General features: G+C 37.7%; 4 protein-coding genes across 5 annotated transcripts in view; 2 read left to right on the forward strand and 2 right to left on the reverse strand.

The window, feature by feature from the left end:
* Nucleotides 1–7037, forward strand: part of LOC132177097 (probable serine/threonine-protein kinase At1g09600) — a gene marked incomplete in the record, with an annotated part of 12699 nt that extends 5662 nt beyond the window's left edge. The window contains 4 exon segments of the mRNA XM_059589315.1: nucleotides 4644–4744; nucleotides 5191–5305; nucleotides 5447–5917; nucleotides 6333–7037. Of these exon segments, the coding sequence (XP_059445298.1) occupies nucleotides 4644–4744; nucleotides 5191–5305; nucleotides 5447–5917; nucleotides 6333–6536 (891 nt within the window).
* A 2788-nt stretch (nucleotides 7038–9825) lies between these two features.
* LOC132179456 (glucuronoxylan 4-O-methyltransferase 1) lies at nucleotides 9826–11006 on the forward strand. Its single transcript, XM_059592187.1, has one exon. The coding sequence runs from the start codon at nucleotides 9931–9933 to the stop codon at nucleotides 10783–10785; it is 855 nt and encodes a 284-aa protein (XP_059448170.1). The 5' UTR covers nucleotides 9826–9930; the 3' UTR covers nucleotides 10786–11006.
* Nucleotides 11007–11668: 662 nt separating this feature from the next.
* LOC132176931 (leucine--tRNA ligase, cytoplasmic-like) lies at nucleotides 11669–15832 on the reverse strand. 2 transcript variants are annotated; one of them, XR_009439693.1, is made up of 3 exons: nucleotides 12544–15832; nucleotides 12008–12089; nucleotides 11669–11875 (listed from the first exon to the last, which is right to left on the reverse strand). XR_009439693.1 is itself a non-coding variant. In XM_059589091.1 (2 exons), exons 1-2 carry the CDS (start codon nucleotides 15816–15818, stop codon nucleotides 12083–12085), a joined length of 3282 nt encoding a protein of 1093 aa, XP_059445074.1. In that variant the 5' UTR covers nucleotides 15819–15832; the 3' UTR covers nucleotides 11669–12082. The 2 variants fall into 2 exon arrangements, 1 of the variants encoding a protein (XP_059445074.1); XM_059589091.1 differs by having other exon boundaries at nucleotides 11669–12089.
* A 2979-nt stretch (nucleotides 15833–18811) lies between these two features.
* Nucleotides 18812–19249, reverse strand: LOC132177181 (mitogen-activated protein kinase kinase kinase 20-like). Its single transcript, XM_059589426.1, has one exon. It carries the CDS (start codon nucleotides 19247–19249, stop codon nucleotides 18812–18814), a length of 438 nt encoding a protein of 145 aa, XP_059445409.1.
* Between the last annotated feature and the right edge of the window lie 28 nt (nucleotides 19250–19277).

Below are 19277 nucleotides of genomic sequence, written 5' to 3' on the forward strand. Positions count from 1 at the left end.
AGAAAGTGCAGGTTCTACCACCATTTCGTGGGATGAGGGGGAGAAGAAGGTCCTTAATGAGAAACCGGGAAAACCACAGCTTCAAAAGCGGTCCTCAATGGATGTTGGAGGACAAGTAGAGCCTAGGGTATCTAGGATAGGTAGTTTGCTCAATGGGGAAAGAGGAGCACAAGTTGTAGCTGGATGGCCTTCTTGGCTGAGTGCAGTGGCTGGGGAAGCGATCAACGGATGGGTGCCTCGAAAGGCAGAGTCATTTCAGAAGTTGGACAAGGTCAGCTTGTTATTTCTACATCCATATAAATTTGATAGCTCATTCATTGTGTTGATTCTTATGTTATCTCCTATGCAATTTTTTGTTGTTGTTGTTTTTAAGTAACAAGATATCATAAAAAAGCATAAGGCCCATGTACACTCGAATTATACAAGATAAGTCGCCAATTAGTAAGGGCAAGAAAACAAGAAAATCGTGATAACTAATCACTAAAAGAAAAACATAAACAGCTTCCAAATATACAATGTGTTGAAAAATAAAGATTTAATTTCCTCTAAAGTCGGTCGTGGGGTTCTTGAAACTTTTGTTATTTTTTCTTTATAAACACCACAAAAGGCACAAATACACCATTTTCCACACAGCTGCATCCCAGTGCTGCAGGCAATACAACCCATGCAAATTGTACTGGATTTTATGAAACCCACATAACCTTTTCTAGGCTGATTATTACGAATAAATTTTATGCTTGGCAAATGTCCACTTTTTATTGATTATTATTGTTTTTCTTTTTATTAATCTGTCCTGTCAATAGTGCAGATTGGACAAGGAACTTACAGCAGTGTATATAAAGCTCGGGATCTTGAAACGAACAAAATTGTTGCATTGAAAAAGGTGCGATTTGCTAATATGGATCCAGAAAGTGTTCGTTTTATGGCGAGAGAAATTATCATCCTGCGTAGGCTTGATCACCCAAATGTCATGAAGCTTGAAGGTCTGATAACTTCAAGGGTATCTGGCAGCTTATACCTTGTATTTGAATATATGGAGCATGATCTTGCTGGACTTGCAGCAACAACTGGGATCAAATTTACTGAAGCACAGGTAGCTTCTTTTATCCTGCTGATTAAATGGATTCTCGATGATAACAATGTAATCTTTGTCACTGAGTTGAACACAATTTGATTAATATATGTATTTTATTGGATAAGCCATGTTCAATATTGATATGAACAACTCCATAATATCGAGTATAGTTTTTATTATTTTGAAAACGTCAAGTTCTAATTGGATAGAGGAATCACAAGCTAAACCTACAAATTGGATCAGCTAAATACCAACTGCAAGATTGCTTTCTCTAATATTCAAACAACATAACCAGATATTTTTGATATGCCATAATTGTTTTTAGTCCCATAATTAATTGTAAAAAAATCTTTTACTTTGTTCAGAATTTGGAAGTTTAAGATGGCCTTCCATAAGAACATAATGGTATATCTTTAATAAAATGGACCATGTTATTAAGTATCTCAGGGTTTAGCTTGCATTCTTCACTACCCAAGATATAAATTAAACTCCCCTTATTGTCCAGAAATTCAGCCTCCTCAATAGCTAGGGTTGCCTCTGGATGCACCATGAACTTGGGTTCCTTATCAATAATGGTTTTAGTCTACTGGGCTGTCTCATAATAATTTCATGTGTTTAGGTATTCAGTGTGTGCGCCTAAAGCTATACAAAGTTTTAACATCCTCAAGAAACCACTGCTCATAATGCTTGATAAACTCCTTCACTTACAAATTAAATTGTCATTCCATGAATCCCCAAGTAATTATAATCTCATAATTTCCTGAATGGAATTCTTCTTTTTGGGATTTAAATTGAAGAACAGCATAATGGAGTGCTCTTGGAATATCTATGTTACAACCTGTGTTTTCTTGAGAAGAGAATGCACCCTGGTTGAGTTGATTTTAGCATTGAGGTTATCTAGATTCTGCTTTAGAAGGCTCTGAGATAAGTTAAGTTCCTCTCTTAAAGCAATCTCTGCACAAGGAAAGACAAATGGGAGTGTTGATATTTATAAGCTTGTTCTAGATCTACTTGAGATATGGAAGTATGAGCAATTGAGCATGCCTTTTTCTAATCTGGAATGGAAGTGATGCTTGAAAGTTCTCCAAATTCTAGGTGTTCCTTTTGTATACTTCCTCTACACTTAGGGGTGTCTCCCACTTTTAATAAAATTTGACAGTATGTATCCAAAAAAAAAGTTCTCCAAGCAGTCCTAGATATGACCATGTTTGATGTTTCACTTTTGCTGCTACTATGTGCTAGTTCTATTCCCAGAAAATCGTTCTTTGCATTAACTTGTCCTGCATCTGGTGCACCCATTCTTTTTTAAAACCAGATTTAATAAACCATTAAGTGAAGTCAGCTGGGATAAGAATGCAAAGATATATACTATAAAGTGAAGGGGCAAGACATTATCAGTTTTTGTGAAAATACCATTTGTTTTTATGACGACCTGCTGTACATAGCTCTGTGAGTCCATGGGTTGTCTGTTACTATAATACATCCTCATTTGATGAAAACTATTTATTCCTTTTGATGATTTCTTTTCTGTTTATTATAGAAAAAGCGAGACTTATTATTTTATATGGTTTCTTTACTCTTATATGAACCTTACACATTGGCTTGCAGATCAAATGCTATATGCAACAACTACTACATGGACTTGACCATTGTCACAGTCATGGTGTTTTGCACCGTGACATCAAGGGGTCAAATCTTCTGATTGACCATGATGGTAATCTAAAGATTGGTGATTTCGGGTTAGCAACCTTTTTCAACTCCAATCAGAAGCAGCCTCTGACAAGTCGGGTGGTAACTTTATGGTACCGACCGCCTGAACTTTTGCTTGGTGCTACAGACTATGGAATTGCTGTGGATTTGTGGAGTTCTGGTTGCATTCTTGCAGAATTATTTGCTGGGAAGCCTATAATGCCAGGAAGAACAGAGGTACTCTTTCCAATCTTTTCTTGGATGTGAAAAACCATGCAAGTTCTTTACACGTGAATTAGATGTGCTGAATCTCTACCGTGTCAAGAGAAGCTGCCTGAGGAAGTTTGCTTTACTTATTAGGATACCTGAATTTGGCGTTTAGAACTGCCAGGAGAAGGGCTTCTAAATGATGCACAGCAGGAAAGTGCTTGGAAATGGTATCACACACCGCATTGGACCACCATATGCATCAGCTTAAAAGCACAAGCCAGTAGATGGTTTACATTGTGACGGTGTGCAAACTGATAGAAAGATCTATTTCGAACTCTGAAAATTCAACTTGACCTTATACCTGTTTCTTTAAGTGGGTCAGGAGTTCACATAGCAGGCAATGTAGAAAAGCCATTTTTTGGGTGTCTACTTTGTCCATTTCATTTCCTTGAAGATGAAAAAAGGTTAATTGTCCAGATTGATCGGCATTTAGTTGTTTATATCATGAATTTGTAAGAGATCCTTCCTCTGAACTGCTCAGGTTCATCAACAAGCAAGTGCCATTTAATGATGTTCAAACAACATGCACCAACACATATTGCATGACTTACAAGTCATCGTGTTTCTTAAAAAATTCATTTACTTTCAGTCTTTCACCTTGAATAGAAGAATCTGAACCTACCGTCCAAAGGGTTATTTTATTAGGATGTATAACGGGAAGATTCTGCTGGTCCCTTGTAATATACTGACTGTGTATTGCATGTAATTATTAGCTGGTGAATTTCAATGGTTTGTGTATACTAACGTAGCATGGATAAGTAACAAGCTTCACCTATTTTGAACTGTTCATATCTCTTATTTGTTTGGGCATCATGATGACAACAGTTATCATTTATAGGTTGAGCAACTGCATAAAATCTTCAAACTTTGTGGGTCACCTTCTGAGGAGTATTGGAAGAAGTCAAAATTGCCACATGCAACCATCTTCAAGCCTCAACATCCTTACAAGCGTATGGTTGCTGAGACATTCAAGGACTTCCCTGCATTGGCATTGGCCCTTTTGGATGTCCTTCTTGCAGTAGAACCTGAGGGCCGCGGAACAGCGTCTTCTGCACTCCAGAATAAGGTAAACTTGAGTTTTTTTGTTTCTTTCTAAATTGGGCTGTATAGCTTCGTTGGGTAATCTTTTTCAGTTGTGAGCATTCTTTCAAGTTATACTCTATGCTTTCTTCAACAATTATTTGATTCGAACCCTTTCATATATTAATTTGAAATCCATTTTAATAATTTTCCAGCCTTTATAATTAGAATTGTCCTTGACATTTTCTTTGAGAATGTTCTGTACGCTTTCCGACCATAATTATGCTCCATATTAGGTGTTTACTTCCCAGCCATGATTAGCATGCCTGGCTAGCATGCCTGGCCAAAGTTAAATTATGAAAAGGTAAGTGTTGCAACATTCATCATGGACCTATCCAAGAGTGCATTTGTCCCAAGTTTGTGGGATACTACTGATCTTACTGAAAATTAGTCACTTAGTACCGGGTGCTCATTTTACTTTTTATTATTCATTTAGTATGAATCCTGGAAGTCTGGACATTAATAACTGTCTTTATGATTCCATTCTGCTGATTCTGGCAGTTTCATAAGTCTGAGTTTTATTTTCCAGTTCTTCACGACAAAGCCTCTTCCCTGTGATCCATCAGCTTTGCCCAAGTACCCACCAAGTAAGGAGTTTGATGCCAGGCTTCGAGATGAGGAAGCTAGAAGGTTAGTCATATCTCGATATTCTATTATCTCATTCTGTTTTTGAACCCTTTCAACTTTCTTTTTAAATTAAAGGCGATACCTAGCTGATTTAGCAACCACCGTTGCCTTTAAAGAGAAGAGCAGGAAAAGGAGGGAAATGGATACTCAATTTAAAGTTACTTTCTTGAGATCTGGTTACAGCCTTTCTATAGGACTATAGAACAAAAGGCAATGATGGGTACCCTTACTTTGCTTCTCATATTAATTTGGGTAAATTAGCATCTTCTATGGAAAGTAGCATAAAAAAGGTTAGATATTTATAGAATTCTGATTTCTTATACATTAAGCTCACTTAAAAAAATATCGAAAAAGGTTTGTCTTTTTGGTTTGAATTACTAGTCTTGAAAATTCATTTGTTTGCATGCATGAACTTATGAAATACCACCATTTGCCTATTTGATAACCAGGCGAAAAGGAGGTAGTGTTATAGGGCGTGAACGTGAATCATCTAGAAGGGGTACCAGAGAATCTAAAGCCATTCCAGCACCAGATGCCAATGCTGAGTTACAAGCATCCATACAGGTATCCTTGTAAATTTTATGTATATGTGTACATATTCATACATACTATTTCTGTGGTTCTATGTGTGTATATGTTCACCGAAAAATAGTTGGTTAAGTCATCTGAATCAATTAATAACAATTCTGTTATTGCCTAATTCAGAAAATAAAAGGGCAACCTAACCCTAAAAGTGTCAGCGAGAAGTTCAATCCTGAAGATGATAGTGGCTCTGGTTTCCCTATTGAACCTCCCAAAAGAAAAGCACGAAGTGTTCTCTCCCATTCTGGCCAGTCAACTACTTTCGGATCTTCACACAATATGAATGTGAATGAGCATGAGGCTGTTACAGTTCATGGCCAAGCTTTCAGTCGTCCAGAGAATGGCACAGGGTTTAGATCACCAAGACCTCACATACCTGGAACTGAATTGTCCAGGTTTTCCAACTCGGTAGGAATTCGGGGCAGCGAAGAAACGACTGTGGATTCACACTGGCCAGAGGAACATTTTAATGCAAGATATAAGCATCTGGATAATGGTGAAGCCCCTGACAAGCATCAGTGGTCCCAACATTTGCTGGATAGACCTAAATCTTATAAAAAGGATGAACAGCCATCTGGAAAGGAGTCTGGAACGGTACAATCAGATTATCTTCTAACTTCTACATATCTTTCAGTTTTTAATTTTTGACTAAAATTCATAGAAAATGCCTCTGCGAGCCATATAATTGTCTTTTTCATTGTTCAAGGGTTGGCACATGGAGTGTCTAATTTGGACTAGATAAAAATCGAACTCAAATGAATTTAAGATGAGATTTAAATTAGACAAGCATATTACTCAAGAAAAGAAAAAGACAAGAATAGGAACTGTCTGGTTTCTTGCTTGTTTTTCTCGATAAAAGGCCTTTATTTGATTCTTATCAAATGTTTTACTGACAAGCAAGAGTGTTTATAATTATAGATTTTTATTAATCTTGAATCTGTAGCTAAAATGGCTTGAAAACAGTTGCTTTTGAAGTGATATACTAATCATACTTTGCTTGTGACATCAGGCACTTTACACTTCCAAAAAGAACAGGATACACTACTCCGGACCGTTGATGCCTCCAGGAGGAAACCTTGAGGAGATGCTCAAGGAGCACGAGAGAAAAATTCAAAACGCTGTCCGTAAGGCTCGTTTGGACAAGACCAAGAAAACAGAGAGTCAGAGTGGACAAACTGAATCGCTACTCCGCTTTGGAAGAAAAGTAAGGTGACCCTCTAGAGGAAATTTATGCTGCCATAATTTGGATGCATAAGCTCCTGCAGAGTTGTAATTCTCACTCTAGGAAGAATTACTCCTTTTTGGAATTTGACAAAGTCTCAACACCAAGAGATAAATCAGCATTCATGGAGCTTCTTTGGTAATATCACTGCCAAAGGTATGCTATAAAGTTCTGCCTACCAAAGTTCTTTATACGATACAAAAGGTGGACAAGCCTGAAGCAATGGAATCCATGGCCATTGACTGTTTATGTTTGGTGTGAAGCCTTTTGGGATTGACACGCCGGCTAATTGTTCCATTGCCAGACGGCGAGAAGGTCTTTTTGGCATTGTTTAATTGTGGGAGATAATGCACTGTACAGCTGAACCACCTTTACCTCATTCTATGCAAAGGCCAGGCATTGTCTCGGAATATGATGAGTTTTGTCAAGGCCTCCATCATTACAATTTCTTACTCCAAATGCATCAATATTATCTTTTTCTTTTGTGTTTTAGTTTCTTTCAGGCTTTGTAGACAGTTGCATACATCATCATGTATGTGTTAGCATGTTGAAGAAAATTGACAGGAAAAAAAAAAAAACTATAAGTTTTGCATCAATATCAACTTGTATATGATTGGGTCTTTTGCATGTGTCCTTTTAGATGATACAGTCTTCAGTAGGTGGTGTATTAAGCCACATACCTATCCTTACAGAATAATAATCACTTTGGATTTCTGGATCACCGTGCCTTCTGGTGGGGAGGAATATACAATGAGCAATGCTTTTCACACTCATTGATTACACTCATTTATCTCCGACTATTGTGGCGTGTTTCAATTAATGTACAATGAGTAATGCCATAAAATGCGCTTGTGAAATGTGTAATAATGCCACTTTAAATGGCCGTGAAAATTACCATTGATGCGAAATATGTAGAATAATCCTTTAAAATGTTAATAATGATTGTTACTGTCACATTACAAAGTAAGCGTTTTTTTTTTTTTTTGTCGAATTGGAGTTTTGAGAGAAAAAAACAATCATGGAAGTACATTTTCTTTAAACTATAATCAGGAATCTAATAATTTCATTATATATATGATAGCGGAAGCATTGTGGGAGAATGCCTACCATGCTGACACCTGTCAACTTTAAATAGTTAAACGGTGAGGTTAATGTTTTGTCTCTTTCTTCTTTCTTTTTCTTCCTTTCATCTCCACTTCACACGCAACTCCCCCACTCTCCCTCTTACTTTTCTTTTCCTTTCTTTCTTTCTCCTTATCTCCACGCCTAAGGCCTCACTCCTTCCCTCCCCCTCTTCTTCTCACCCACGGTCTCCCTCTCTTCTTCTCTTCTCTCACACCCGGTTTGGGTGTTGTTTTTTTGGGTTTTATATAAGTAAATGAGCAGAACTTGACATGCCTAAATAGCTACTGCATCATGAGGGAAATCTACAATTTCAGTTTAATCTAAAGCAATTGTGGGACTAGGGTAGGACCAGATTGTTATACAAATAGGGGTAAGTACAGAAAACGAAAATGCTCCTAAGGTGTGTTACAACGTCACTTTCCTTAAGAAAATATTTGCCCCCACCAGAATTGGTATGCAACAGGGTTTACAGCAAATTTTTCTCCAGGATACAATGGAGCCCAGAAACCTCAGTGTTTTTAACTGCGTTATGCACAAACGAAATTAAAACCCGAAAATACCCTTAGACTTTCTATTCTAATCAGAGACAAAAAATAAAAGGATAATGCTTATTTTTTAAAATTCAAAACAAGGGTATTAAAGAGAATTGAATTGTCATAGATAATTATCCATTATCAGATAATTTCGAATTTCAAAATAAAACTGCAATTTTGAATTTTCTGTTGTTTTGAATTTCGAAAATAAAACTGCTGTTTTGAATTTCGAAATATAAACTGCTGTAAACTGTTAATCCAATTGGCACTTAAATCTGACCGTTAGATTAAATAATTATTTAATCTCAATAGTTAGATCAACAATCCAGTAGATCTAACCATTGGATCTACTTAAGAAGCATCCTACGGTTTAGATCAAACCTCTAGATCGAACGATCTTGACCGTCCAAAAATGAATGGTCATGATCTGATCGCTCCGATGCTAAGTGCCAAGTGCGCCATCAAGGCGCCACTAGCGCCCTACACGCGCGCGCGTGTACGTCCGGTGCTTCGCACCGTACGGTAACATGTATTAGGGTGTACCCTAGCATAGATCATTTAACAGCTTAAACTTGTTGGAACTTATAAATGCCAACAAAATCTTCACTCTTTCCAATGTGGGATAACTTTCATTCAATGCTCTTTAAAACTTTCCATTTAAAACATTCCCAAGACACAAAATAATATCTATATATATATTTATTTTGAAAATATTTCAACACAGAGATCTTGATAATGTTTCATTATCAAAGCAAGGTGACTGCAAGTCGCTTGGCCATGGTTATTAAGAAGAATAATATATAAATATAACTTGCAACTAAAGTGTTGGAGGGTTAGCAGCCAGTTTAGGTGCCAAAGAACTCATGTTTGACAGTTGTTTTGGTAAGTGTTTTTTGATGAGGTCAACGTCTATATTTATTTATTTATTATTATTTTTTTTTTTGTATCTTCAATTGTTTATTAATGCTTTTAAGAAAAAAAAAAATTTTTGTTTTGAAAACAGAAACCGTTACCAAAAAAGCCCTGGACATGTTGGACAACAATTTTAATAAGTGTTGATCGGATTTGGATTTTCCGCAATTTGGTTTGGGCAACAACTGTGAGATTGCCTAGCCGCCTAACTGAGCAGGTGGGTCCCATATAAAGTCGCTCACAAGCAATTTGCCCAAATTACTGGAGATTTCAATATGTGTTGATCAGGCATGCCTTTTTATCCTAGACATGCATCCTTGTTCAAACCATGCTTGCCTCAACATGGCCAAGCTCATTTCTGCATGTAAGTTTGGCGAAAACATCACAATCAGTAACGTGAGAGGTCTACAAACTGCTTCAAATGCACGATGGTAGCAACAAAACAAAACTACACAATTTGATTAACCAACAAATAGCAGATAAAGAATTGGCAGCGAAACTCCCACCTAACTTGCTGATCCACCAACCAGAATTTTGCTTCATCCAAAATCTTGGCGGCTCTCTTGTCTTCATCAAACACCCAATGTTCCTTTCCCTTCATGCCTAAGCATCCTGTGGACCTGCACACAATCACCCTTCTTTCACCTCTTTCCTCAACTCAATCCCTATCTTCCTCCAACTCAAAACCAAAATATAACTTTATGTTCATTCCCAGCACCCAAAGCTCCATGGCAAAACCCAATTCTTAAAAATTTCTCCGTTTCTCTCTCCCCCTTTACAAATTAATCAGCCAGAAATTTATATTAAAAATAAAAATGAGGCCTAAATCCCACCCAACCCTCAACCTCAAGTTCCTCCTCCTTGGGGTCTTTATTGCTTTCTTCCTCCTCTTTATGCTAAGATCAGGTTTTCCAACTTCCATGCAAAGTGAATCTTCTGTTTCACAAAATTTCATACCCAATGCAAAAGCAACAACAAATTGTCCAACTTGCAGCAAGATCCCACCCACACTAGCCCAAGCACTCATCCATTACTCAACCTCAACCATCACTCCACAACAAACACTCAAAGAGATCTCAGTGTCAGCAAGAGTTTTAGAAAAGAAATCACCCTGCAACTTCCTAGTCTTCGGCCTAGGCCACGACAGCCTTATGTGGAATGCGCTCAACTACGGCGGACGCACAATTTTCCTCGAAGAAGACGAGGCGTGGATACAGCAAATCCGACGCCGGTTTCCGATGCTGGAGTCGTATCATGTCACGTACGATAGCAAGGTGAACCAGGCCAATCAACTCATGGAGGTTGGCAGGGGACCTGAGTGCACAGCACTTGGTGATCCTAGATACTCTATGTGCCAACTTGCCTTGAAAGGCTTGCCTGGTGAAGTCTATGAAACACAATGGGATCTGATTATGGTTGATGCGCCGACCGGTTACTACGATGAGGCACCGGGAAGGATGACTGCTATATATACAGCAGGGATGATGGCAAGGAATAGGGGGGATGGAGAAACTGATGTGTTTGTTCATGATGTGAATAGGGAGGTGGAGGATAGGTTCTCCAAGGCATTTCTCTGTGAAAGCTATATGAAGAAACAAGTAGGCAGGTTAAGGCACTTCACTATCCCTAGCCACAGAGATGGCTCAGACAGGCCTTTCTGCCCAGAATAATTCCTCCCCTTGTATTGCTTACCTATGCCATTTCTTTTCCTTTTTGGGGACATTTGAGTAACCTTTTTGGCGGAATATGTTTCAAGGGCAAAAGGGAAAAAAAAGATCAAGTTCTGAAAGAATCTCTTAGAGCCACTTCTATCTTCTCTCCTTTTATTTTTTTGGGGTTCTTATGTCAAATTTCATTGGATTAAAATCTATAGCTAAAATAAGAGCAGATGGGTGCACATTTCTCAAGTGATATGTGTCAAAATCTAATTTCTAGCATTCAAAATAAATCCACTTGCTTGCCATTTCCAGTATTTTTTATTTTTATTTTTTCCTGTTGAATTACCAATTATCCTAAAAGATAATAGGAAGGTATATTTAATTATTTAAAGTAATATTTTAACACTCCTCTCACGGGTAAATTTAATTACTTAAATTAATATTTTAACACTTTCGTCACTCATGAAACTAGATAACACAAAATAACTAATATTTTTACACGTCCCTCATATATGGGACCAAACAACAGACGAAGTATTTTTTTTTTTTTTATTAAAATGGGGAATAAACTGGGACATTGACTCTAAAAATTACATTTGTCTCAAAAGCTTAAATTAATAAAAAAAATTATAAATTAATATTTTAACAACCTCACCATTAGAAGCAAGAATATCAGTTGGCATCATGACTACCTATACTTCAAGACCCAAAAATACAAGTCCCACGAAGGTGAGGAGCAAAAGAGAAGCAAGGGTTGCTTGAATTTTTTTTTAATTTTTAATTTTTTTTTTTTTAATTTAGGCTAAATGGGAAAATCATGAGAAGAAAGGGGTTGCTTGGTATTTTTATTTTTATTTTATTTATGCTAAATGGGAAAATCATGACAGTGGTAGAAAATAAAAGATATATATTGGAATTAATATGTAGACATGAAACTTAGGTGTTTACAGAGCATCTTCAATGCTTCAATACATCTCCAGAACAAGATTACAGTTGACAACAAATATAACATTATAAAACACTGAAGACAGGAGCATAATATGTTATTCAGAAAGCAAAGTGTTACAGCAAAGGTAACAAACATAGCCATTTCATCCCCAGCCTGCAAAAGAAAATAAAATAGCCTTTTCATATCAGAAGAACAGTAAGACAAGTTCTTCACCAACAGAATGTGGAAGCTTTTATTTATTTATAGCATCACTTTATAAAAATCTTTTGAAGACACTGCATATACCACAGCATCTTGCAATGGCCTTTTAAAGCAAGATCATCAGCTTCCTGGTCAAGTAATTTCCTGCCGGTGTTTCCTCTATGACCTATTATTAATACACCAGAGAAGTGAGAAAAAGAATTTTGAAACATCACAGAATTAACATAAAGAAGAACATGAATACCAGATTAACATGAAGAAGAACACGAATACCAGATTAACATAAAGAAGAACATGAATACCATAGAATTTTGAAACACCACAGCACCATAGCTACTACTTTTCCTTGTCAGGGATAAAGCTTACATTACATAGCTACTTTTCCTCTATCCCCAACCATACAAATAAAGCAGAAGAAGATGCTTAATGAACAGAAGCAAAACAAAGAAAAAAAAAGGCAGAAGAAATTCGTCTCATCACAAAACCAATGGATAATTGTGATCCAAGTTAATGAACATATAAGTTAAGAAAGGAAATACACATATATCAGCTTATCAGAAATTCTAAGAAAATAGATTTCAATCAAGCAAAACTACTAAAATGGATGGAACTTGTTTTACCTAGTCAAGAAGATGGCAGTTGGATTTCCAGGGGATGGAGGATTCTGATCTAGCAGTGAAACAAGAGGACCTGCTTTAGCAGGAGCAGCAGGGTCAGTTGCAGACAGAATCTCCACATTATCAAGACCAAGTTGTCTCTTAATCAAGTCCAAGTTCTCCTGGAGGACCTCAATCTCTCCAAATGGTAGCCTCAAATCCAAAGCCTGAACTCCTAGTGCAACTGCCTCATCCCTCTTGAACCTCAAGAAAGGCCTATACAGCTGTTGGGTTTGCTTGAAATCTTCATCCTGACCAATAGAGCTATTCTTCAGTGCCTCAAGTATCTCCTCATCTGGAGCAAAAGTACGAGTCTTGCTGTCAAATTTGCTTTGCAATATCATTAAGCAATCTGCTTTCCATCCATCAAATTGCTCATTCACATAAATCAAGCCTGTTAGCTTGTTGTCTTCAGTCAGTGATGTGACTGGAGAGCCATCCTTCTTAGCTTTCTTTGAACCTAATATTTGTTTCTGAAGCAACTTTCTCATCAAAACAATCGAGTCTTGCAAATACTTGTTGGCACTCTTGAGGGGTAGATCCGGAGCATCAGCTACAGGCCATCCAGCCTTCACAACAAACCCATTCATCTTCAAAAGCTTCCTCCAAACATACTCCGCATAGTGTGGACAGATTGGAGTGATAACCCGTGTCTGCACATCCATAAAACGACAAACCAAATCATAGTTCATGCCCCCAGCACCGCATGAGAACCTGTACTCATCCCTGGCAGATTGGAGATCAAAAAAACCAGTCTTGAGAGCTTCTCGAAACATGTAATTCTGGTAATGCTGCTCAGTCGTTTTGACAGCAATGTTTATCTCATTTGCAAACACCCGATCAGCATAAGTAGATGGGGGACCTGTTCTCATAGAAGACTTTGCAGCCAGAACTTCTTCCATCCATGCAATCTCTTTAGTAAGTCGTAAGATAGCAGCATTTGCAGTCTCAAATACAAAATTTGCATCATCAACACCATCACCAGCATCAGCCAAAGAGAATCTTGTGGCATCAGCAGAAAATTCCTCAATTGCCTGGCGAAGGGTCCTGAAATTCCCTGTAGACTTGGACATCTTCCCAGAATTCAGCATGATGTGCCCATTACATCTAAACCCACGAGGCCAGTGATTCTTGGACATGATTGCAGTGTGGTTGTAGATGGAGAAAGTCAGATGATTCTGGATGAGATCCTTACCAGACACTCGAACATCAAAAGGGTACCAATATTCAAACTCCTGCTTCATCTTATTAAGAATGGATGAAGAGATAGATGACTTTGGGTATTTGCCACCACAGAAAACAAAATCCCAGACCTCATCAGTCATTTGTTCAGGCTTTATGAGAGATGTATCAGATCCATATATATCCCCATTCTGTAACAGGTGGGCAATGGTGTAATAAGCCATGTATATAGTGGAATCAGACAATGACTCAACAAGATATTGTTCATCCCAAGGGATGTGAGTTCCAAGACCAAAAGATCTTGAACAAGCCCACTGATTTAGCCATCCCAAAGTGTGCTCAAAGCCATGCCGTGTCTCATCAGAAAATAGATTCATGGAGGATAGGCACTCCTCAGCCTTCTTCTTCCATTCTGGTTCCCCATATGTAATGTACCATTGATCGGTAAGTGCCACAACACATTCATCACCAGACCTTGATACCACCTGTTTCTCAGGCTCACTATAGATAATTGCCAGGCCCATCTCTAAAAGCTTGCTCCTGACCAATGGCTTTGCTTCCTGGACTCTTCTCCCCGCAAACTCACCAGCAACCATTGTTCCCTCAGTAAATCCTTTCAAGTATGTCAACTTCTTGGCTTCTGCAAGCTTCTCCTTTTCATTCTGGCTTTTGATTTTCAGATCCTTGCAAACTCTTTCTGCAGCCCTGTCTCCAAATTCTGGAATGTCAATGATGGGAATCATCTCGAAGGGCAACACCCATTCATCCTTCACACCATACTTAGCCCTAAGAGATTTTTTTGATTTTAAATCATGCAAGGCCATATAATCATCAGGAGCATCACTGGGTACACTAGTGACAATCCCAGTACCTTTGTCTGTTAGGATGGTCAACATGGGAAGGGTATATATGATCTCATTGAAAGAAAGAGGGGACCTTAATGGGAGGCCAATCAAATCATAACCAGTCAGCTCAACCAAGCATGTGGGTTTCTCTGGGATTCTAGAGTAGTTCTGATATGCAAGGTTAAGGGCAGCTCTTTGTGTGAGAATAAAGACTTCTGTGTCACTAATTTCAAAGGCTCCATACTTCCCATCAGGCAATACCCATGCATTTGTTTGCCCATACATAGTCTCAGGCCTCAAAGTTGCAGCCGCCAAGAAAACTCTTCTCCCCTCCAGCACTCCTAGTTTAGAGGGAAAAGGTGACACCACCTCCATCTTGATCAGAGTGTACTCTTGAGGCTGAACTCCTTCACCAGTTGCCCTGTCATGATCTGCACATGGCTGGCCATCTAGAGGAGAATATATGGTGTATCTGACATCTTCCACAATCTTCCCCATGGATTTTAACTTCCTCATCTGCCACCTCACAAAGGAATCATAAAATGGGTTCATGTCAGTAGTGATAAAGGAGCGTCTCCAGTCACAACCCAAGCCAAAAGCTTTAAGGTCCTCCCTGGCCAATGGAGGAAAGTAAGTCAACCAATTGTATGGATTCTGGAACTGAGATATCTCGCTATCAGGGAGGCCAAAACTACGCATAATCTCCCACTGAAATACCTGACCACTTGATTTTGATTTGGCCTTGGACTTCTTGCCTTTGAATGTATCGGGTGGTACACCTCCGTTTGCATCCTCAGCTTCTTGTGTGATGTCTACTTCCTCATCCAATTCATGGGGAAAAGTTGGTGGATCCCCAAATTGTTGGATTTCACGTACAAGTTTATCAGCTGAGGCCTTGATGGGCATGCCAGTGCAGTGGAAAGCAAAAGGCAAGAGCACATTGGCACCTCTTAGTCTATGATAAGCAGCAGCAAATTCTACCTTTGAAAGTGAGAATGCGTGTCCAAGATGCAAATACCCATTCATATAAGGATAGGGGAAGTTGCCAAAGAACTTCTCACCCGGTTCAGGAAGTCTTTCACGAGGTTCAGCCCTGAAAATATCTTCTTTTTCCCACCATTCTCGAACATCACGCTCAATCTGTAGAAGACTATCCCTCCTAGCAAAGCTTTTCACACCCTCAGTCGCTACATTTCCACCCTCTGACGCCATATCACAATGCAGACGGAAACTGCAAAGAACAAAATACCATAACCAAACATACTACTACAGGCACTACAAAAAACAGGAAGTCTACAGTACCATAATTTCTGCCACCTTAGTAAAAAGTGACATGACAACATCAACGCATCAGAAAAATTTGATGCGGTAGATACTATCACGTTGCTAAATTAATTTTTATTTTAATATTTTATAATTTTATACATTATTGATCTTATTATTTTTAACACGTCAAAAATTACTAACGTGTCAAACCAATACGTCAAAAATTTTTGATATGTCAATCATTTATTGACATGCAATTAATAAGTCAAAATTTTTTAATTTGCCAATTTCATAGGTCAAAATTTATCGACATGAGAGACTGTTATGTCAAAAATGATTGACGTGATGTTTTCTTTAAGTCAGTAATTTAATTATATAAAAAATATATTTTTTAATTATATGTTTAATTTTTAAGCCCATTATTGACGTGCTACTTGGAAATCATGTTGCACAGAAACCTGCATTGGGAAGTACTCCATGGAGCGCCATCAGAACCTGCCCGACGTCCCATCCCCTGCCACCCTTCTTCTTGCCTTTTTAATTTTTTTCCTCTCCCTCCTTTTTCAAATTTTCTCCCGCCCAGTGTAGCTCTATCTCTTCCTCCCCCTCTCTCTTTTTTTTTTCTTTGTTTTCTTCCCACCTGCTCTATCTCTTTCTCTCCCTCTCTCTTTTTTTCTTTCTTTTCTCCCCACCTGCGCAGGTCAGCCTTTTCTCTTTTTTTCTTTATTTTCTACTGGGTTTGGGATTTTGATTTTTTTTTTCTCTTACTGGGTTAGGTATTTTTTTTGCTCTTTGATTTTGATTGGGTTTCCAATTTTTGGTTTGATTCTGGGTCCCTTTTTTTGATCTGCAGAGAGTGAGCTGGGTTCCGGTGCTTTTACTATATGTAGTTCCAATTTTTTGACAAAATTTTTACTAAGAAGGAAATTGTCGTAGAGAGAGAAATGGAAGTGAAAGAGAGAGATGCAGATATCTAGAGTTTGGAAGAGGAAGTGAAAGAGAAGCAGGGGGCTGTAGAGATCGAGAGAAAGAGAGACGGTGAAATGGCCTGGCCATGGAGAAACGAAGGGAGAGAGAAAAAAAGATGATGGTGAAAAAAAAATTTAAATTAATGAATTTTTTAATTGAAAAAAAAAATTCAGAATTTTTTTTTTTAAAAGAAATATTATTTTTTAATAATTTTTTAAAATATATTGATGTGTTATATTTTAAGACGTCAATAAATTACTGATATGGCAAAATTTGACATGTCAATAAGTTATTGACGTGTTAAAATTTGACACATCAATACTTTATTGACATGTTAAAATATAACACGACAACAAAATTTATTGATGTGCCAAAAAGTAACATGTCAATAAATTTTGACGTGTCAAACAGTAACACGTCAGTAAAAAATTTTATTGATTCCTATGTTTTTAGCTTTTAACCCACGTTAAAAACGTCACGTCAAAAAATTTTTTTAATATGTCAGACACCATGACACATGACACGTCAAAAAACTTTGGTAAAGAAAAAAAATGATTTTTTTTTTTTTTTGTAGTGAGGAGTACTCAAAATCCAAGCTCAAAAAATTGTATAGATCAGAGCATTTGATTTCATGAAGAAAACAAGAGAACACGTGAGCATTCGAACAAGCCGGCTGGATGAGTCCATAATGGACTTCCAGGGAGTCCAGGTCGATGGTTGGTCGATATCCGTTTGACTACGGGGATTTCTCAAAAGGCTCGGTCAATGCCCATTCTACAAGTTGGTGGCACGAGTGGATTTGGTGGAGTCCGATGATCAGTTGGTTTCATGATACATTAGAGGTACGCGGCAACAATTCAAAAATTATTTGAATTTCTAACACCCTCTTAATTTGATACAGTGTGACTTAGTAGGTTACAACAAATAACTACATTAAATAGCGAATATTTATTTCTAAATCTAAATTCTATCAATGATTTAAGAAAATCTTCTTGAAAACACTAGATACTTTTTAGGTTTTGAAGAAAACAAAGAAAAAAAATTAACTCTGAATAATTCTTATTAAACAAACTCAATAATAATTCAAATCTGCATTTCTGGAGGCTATAAGTATGTATTTATAGCTTTAAGATTCCAAATCTAATAAAACTACGAATTAGAATCATAATTGAACTTCTACGGTGCTTGTCTGAACGGGACAAACCCCTGTTCGGCGAACCCTCCTAAAACTAAAAGGAAAGTACGTAAAACAATGAAAAACTGAAAATAATATATAGCCGTTTGGATGGCTTACAAATAGGCTACGAACGGACATCCTTTTGACCTAGTAAATATCGGAATTAGTAAACTCTCGTGAAACATAACTTTGTAGATATTTGAGTTAACTTTCCAACGCCGCAAAGATTACTTCAATCGGATGTTTGAAACTCTAGATATGATCTTTTCAGTAGAACTCGCCAAGTGCGAATTTTTCCATAATCATCGCTATTCTTTATGAAATCCTTATCTTTCCGGTCCCATCAAAGGACCTTGCACCTAGAGAAGACGTTGTCTAGGAGGGTTTTGGGATTAGTAGGAGTTGGAGGAAGTGGGGCTAATAACTGCCCTAATCCCACACCCCCTACACGCGGTATAAATCCACCACCTACACAAAATAGAGGGCAACCAAATGCGCAACCTAACAAGGCAGCTTCAACTAGTACACCGCCACGTTGCTTTAAATATTGTAACCATTTCCTAATCTGATTTGAAGCAGAAACCGATTACTTCCTTTTTCGCATCCCTTATAACCTCAAAGAAGCATGTTGATAACTATTGGTGAACAACTTAAAAATTATCTACTTGAAAAGAAAGTCATACTCCATGGGATATGGATATCTAATAACTCAAATTAAGTTGAATTTACTTTAAATCTTTAAAAGATCCATTAATGGGTACTAGGAAACAGGCGAAGCCTAATTTGCTATTTTTTAATGCATGATTTCACCGACTAGGAAAGATTCTGGGGACATATAAAGTAGTGTTCCTCGGAAGTCATACCTTTTTGTCATGAGCTCATTCAAATCTCCAGGAATCTTGGATAGCCCAAAGTCGGTGATCATCTTGACACTTTTGCTTGCACAGTCTAGAGAAGAGAAAACAAGAATGTTCTCTGGGTTAAGATCGCAATGAACGTAACCCTTTTCATATTGGATGCAACGAAAGCCTCTGAGAATCATTCTAGTGTATTTTTGGATGTCAATTTCATCCAACTTTTGAAGTAAATTATAGATCCACAAGCCACCTTCATAGCTGAATTCAAACCCCAACCCATGAACAACTTCAGGACAATTAACAAATTCTTGGTGGATCTCCGCCTCCTTCATGAGTGAAAAAGATTTCTCAATAACTGCCGACTTCACTGCCATAAACCCAGTTGAAGAAGAAGAACAACCA

This window comes from Corylus avellana, chromosome ca4 (assembly GCF_901000735.1).
Source record: "Corylus avellana chromosome ca4, CavTom2PMs-1.0".
Classification (NCBI taxonomy): domain Eukaryota; kingdom Viridiplantae; phylum Streptophyta; class Magnoliopsida; order Fagales; family Betulaceae; genus Corylus; species Corylus avellana.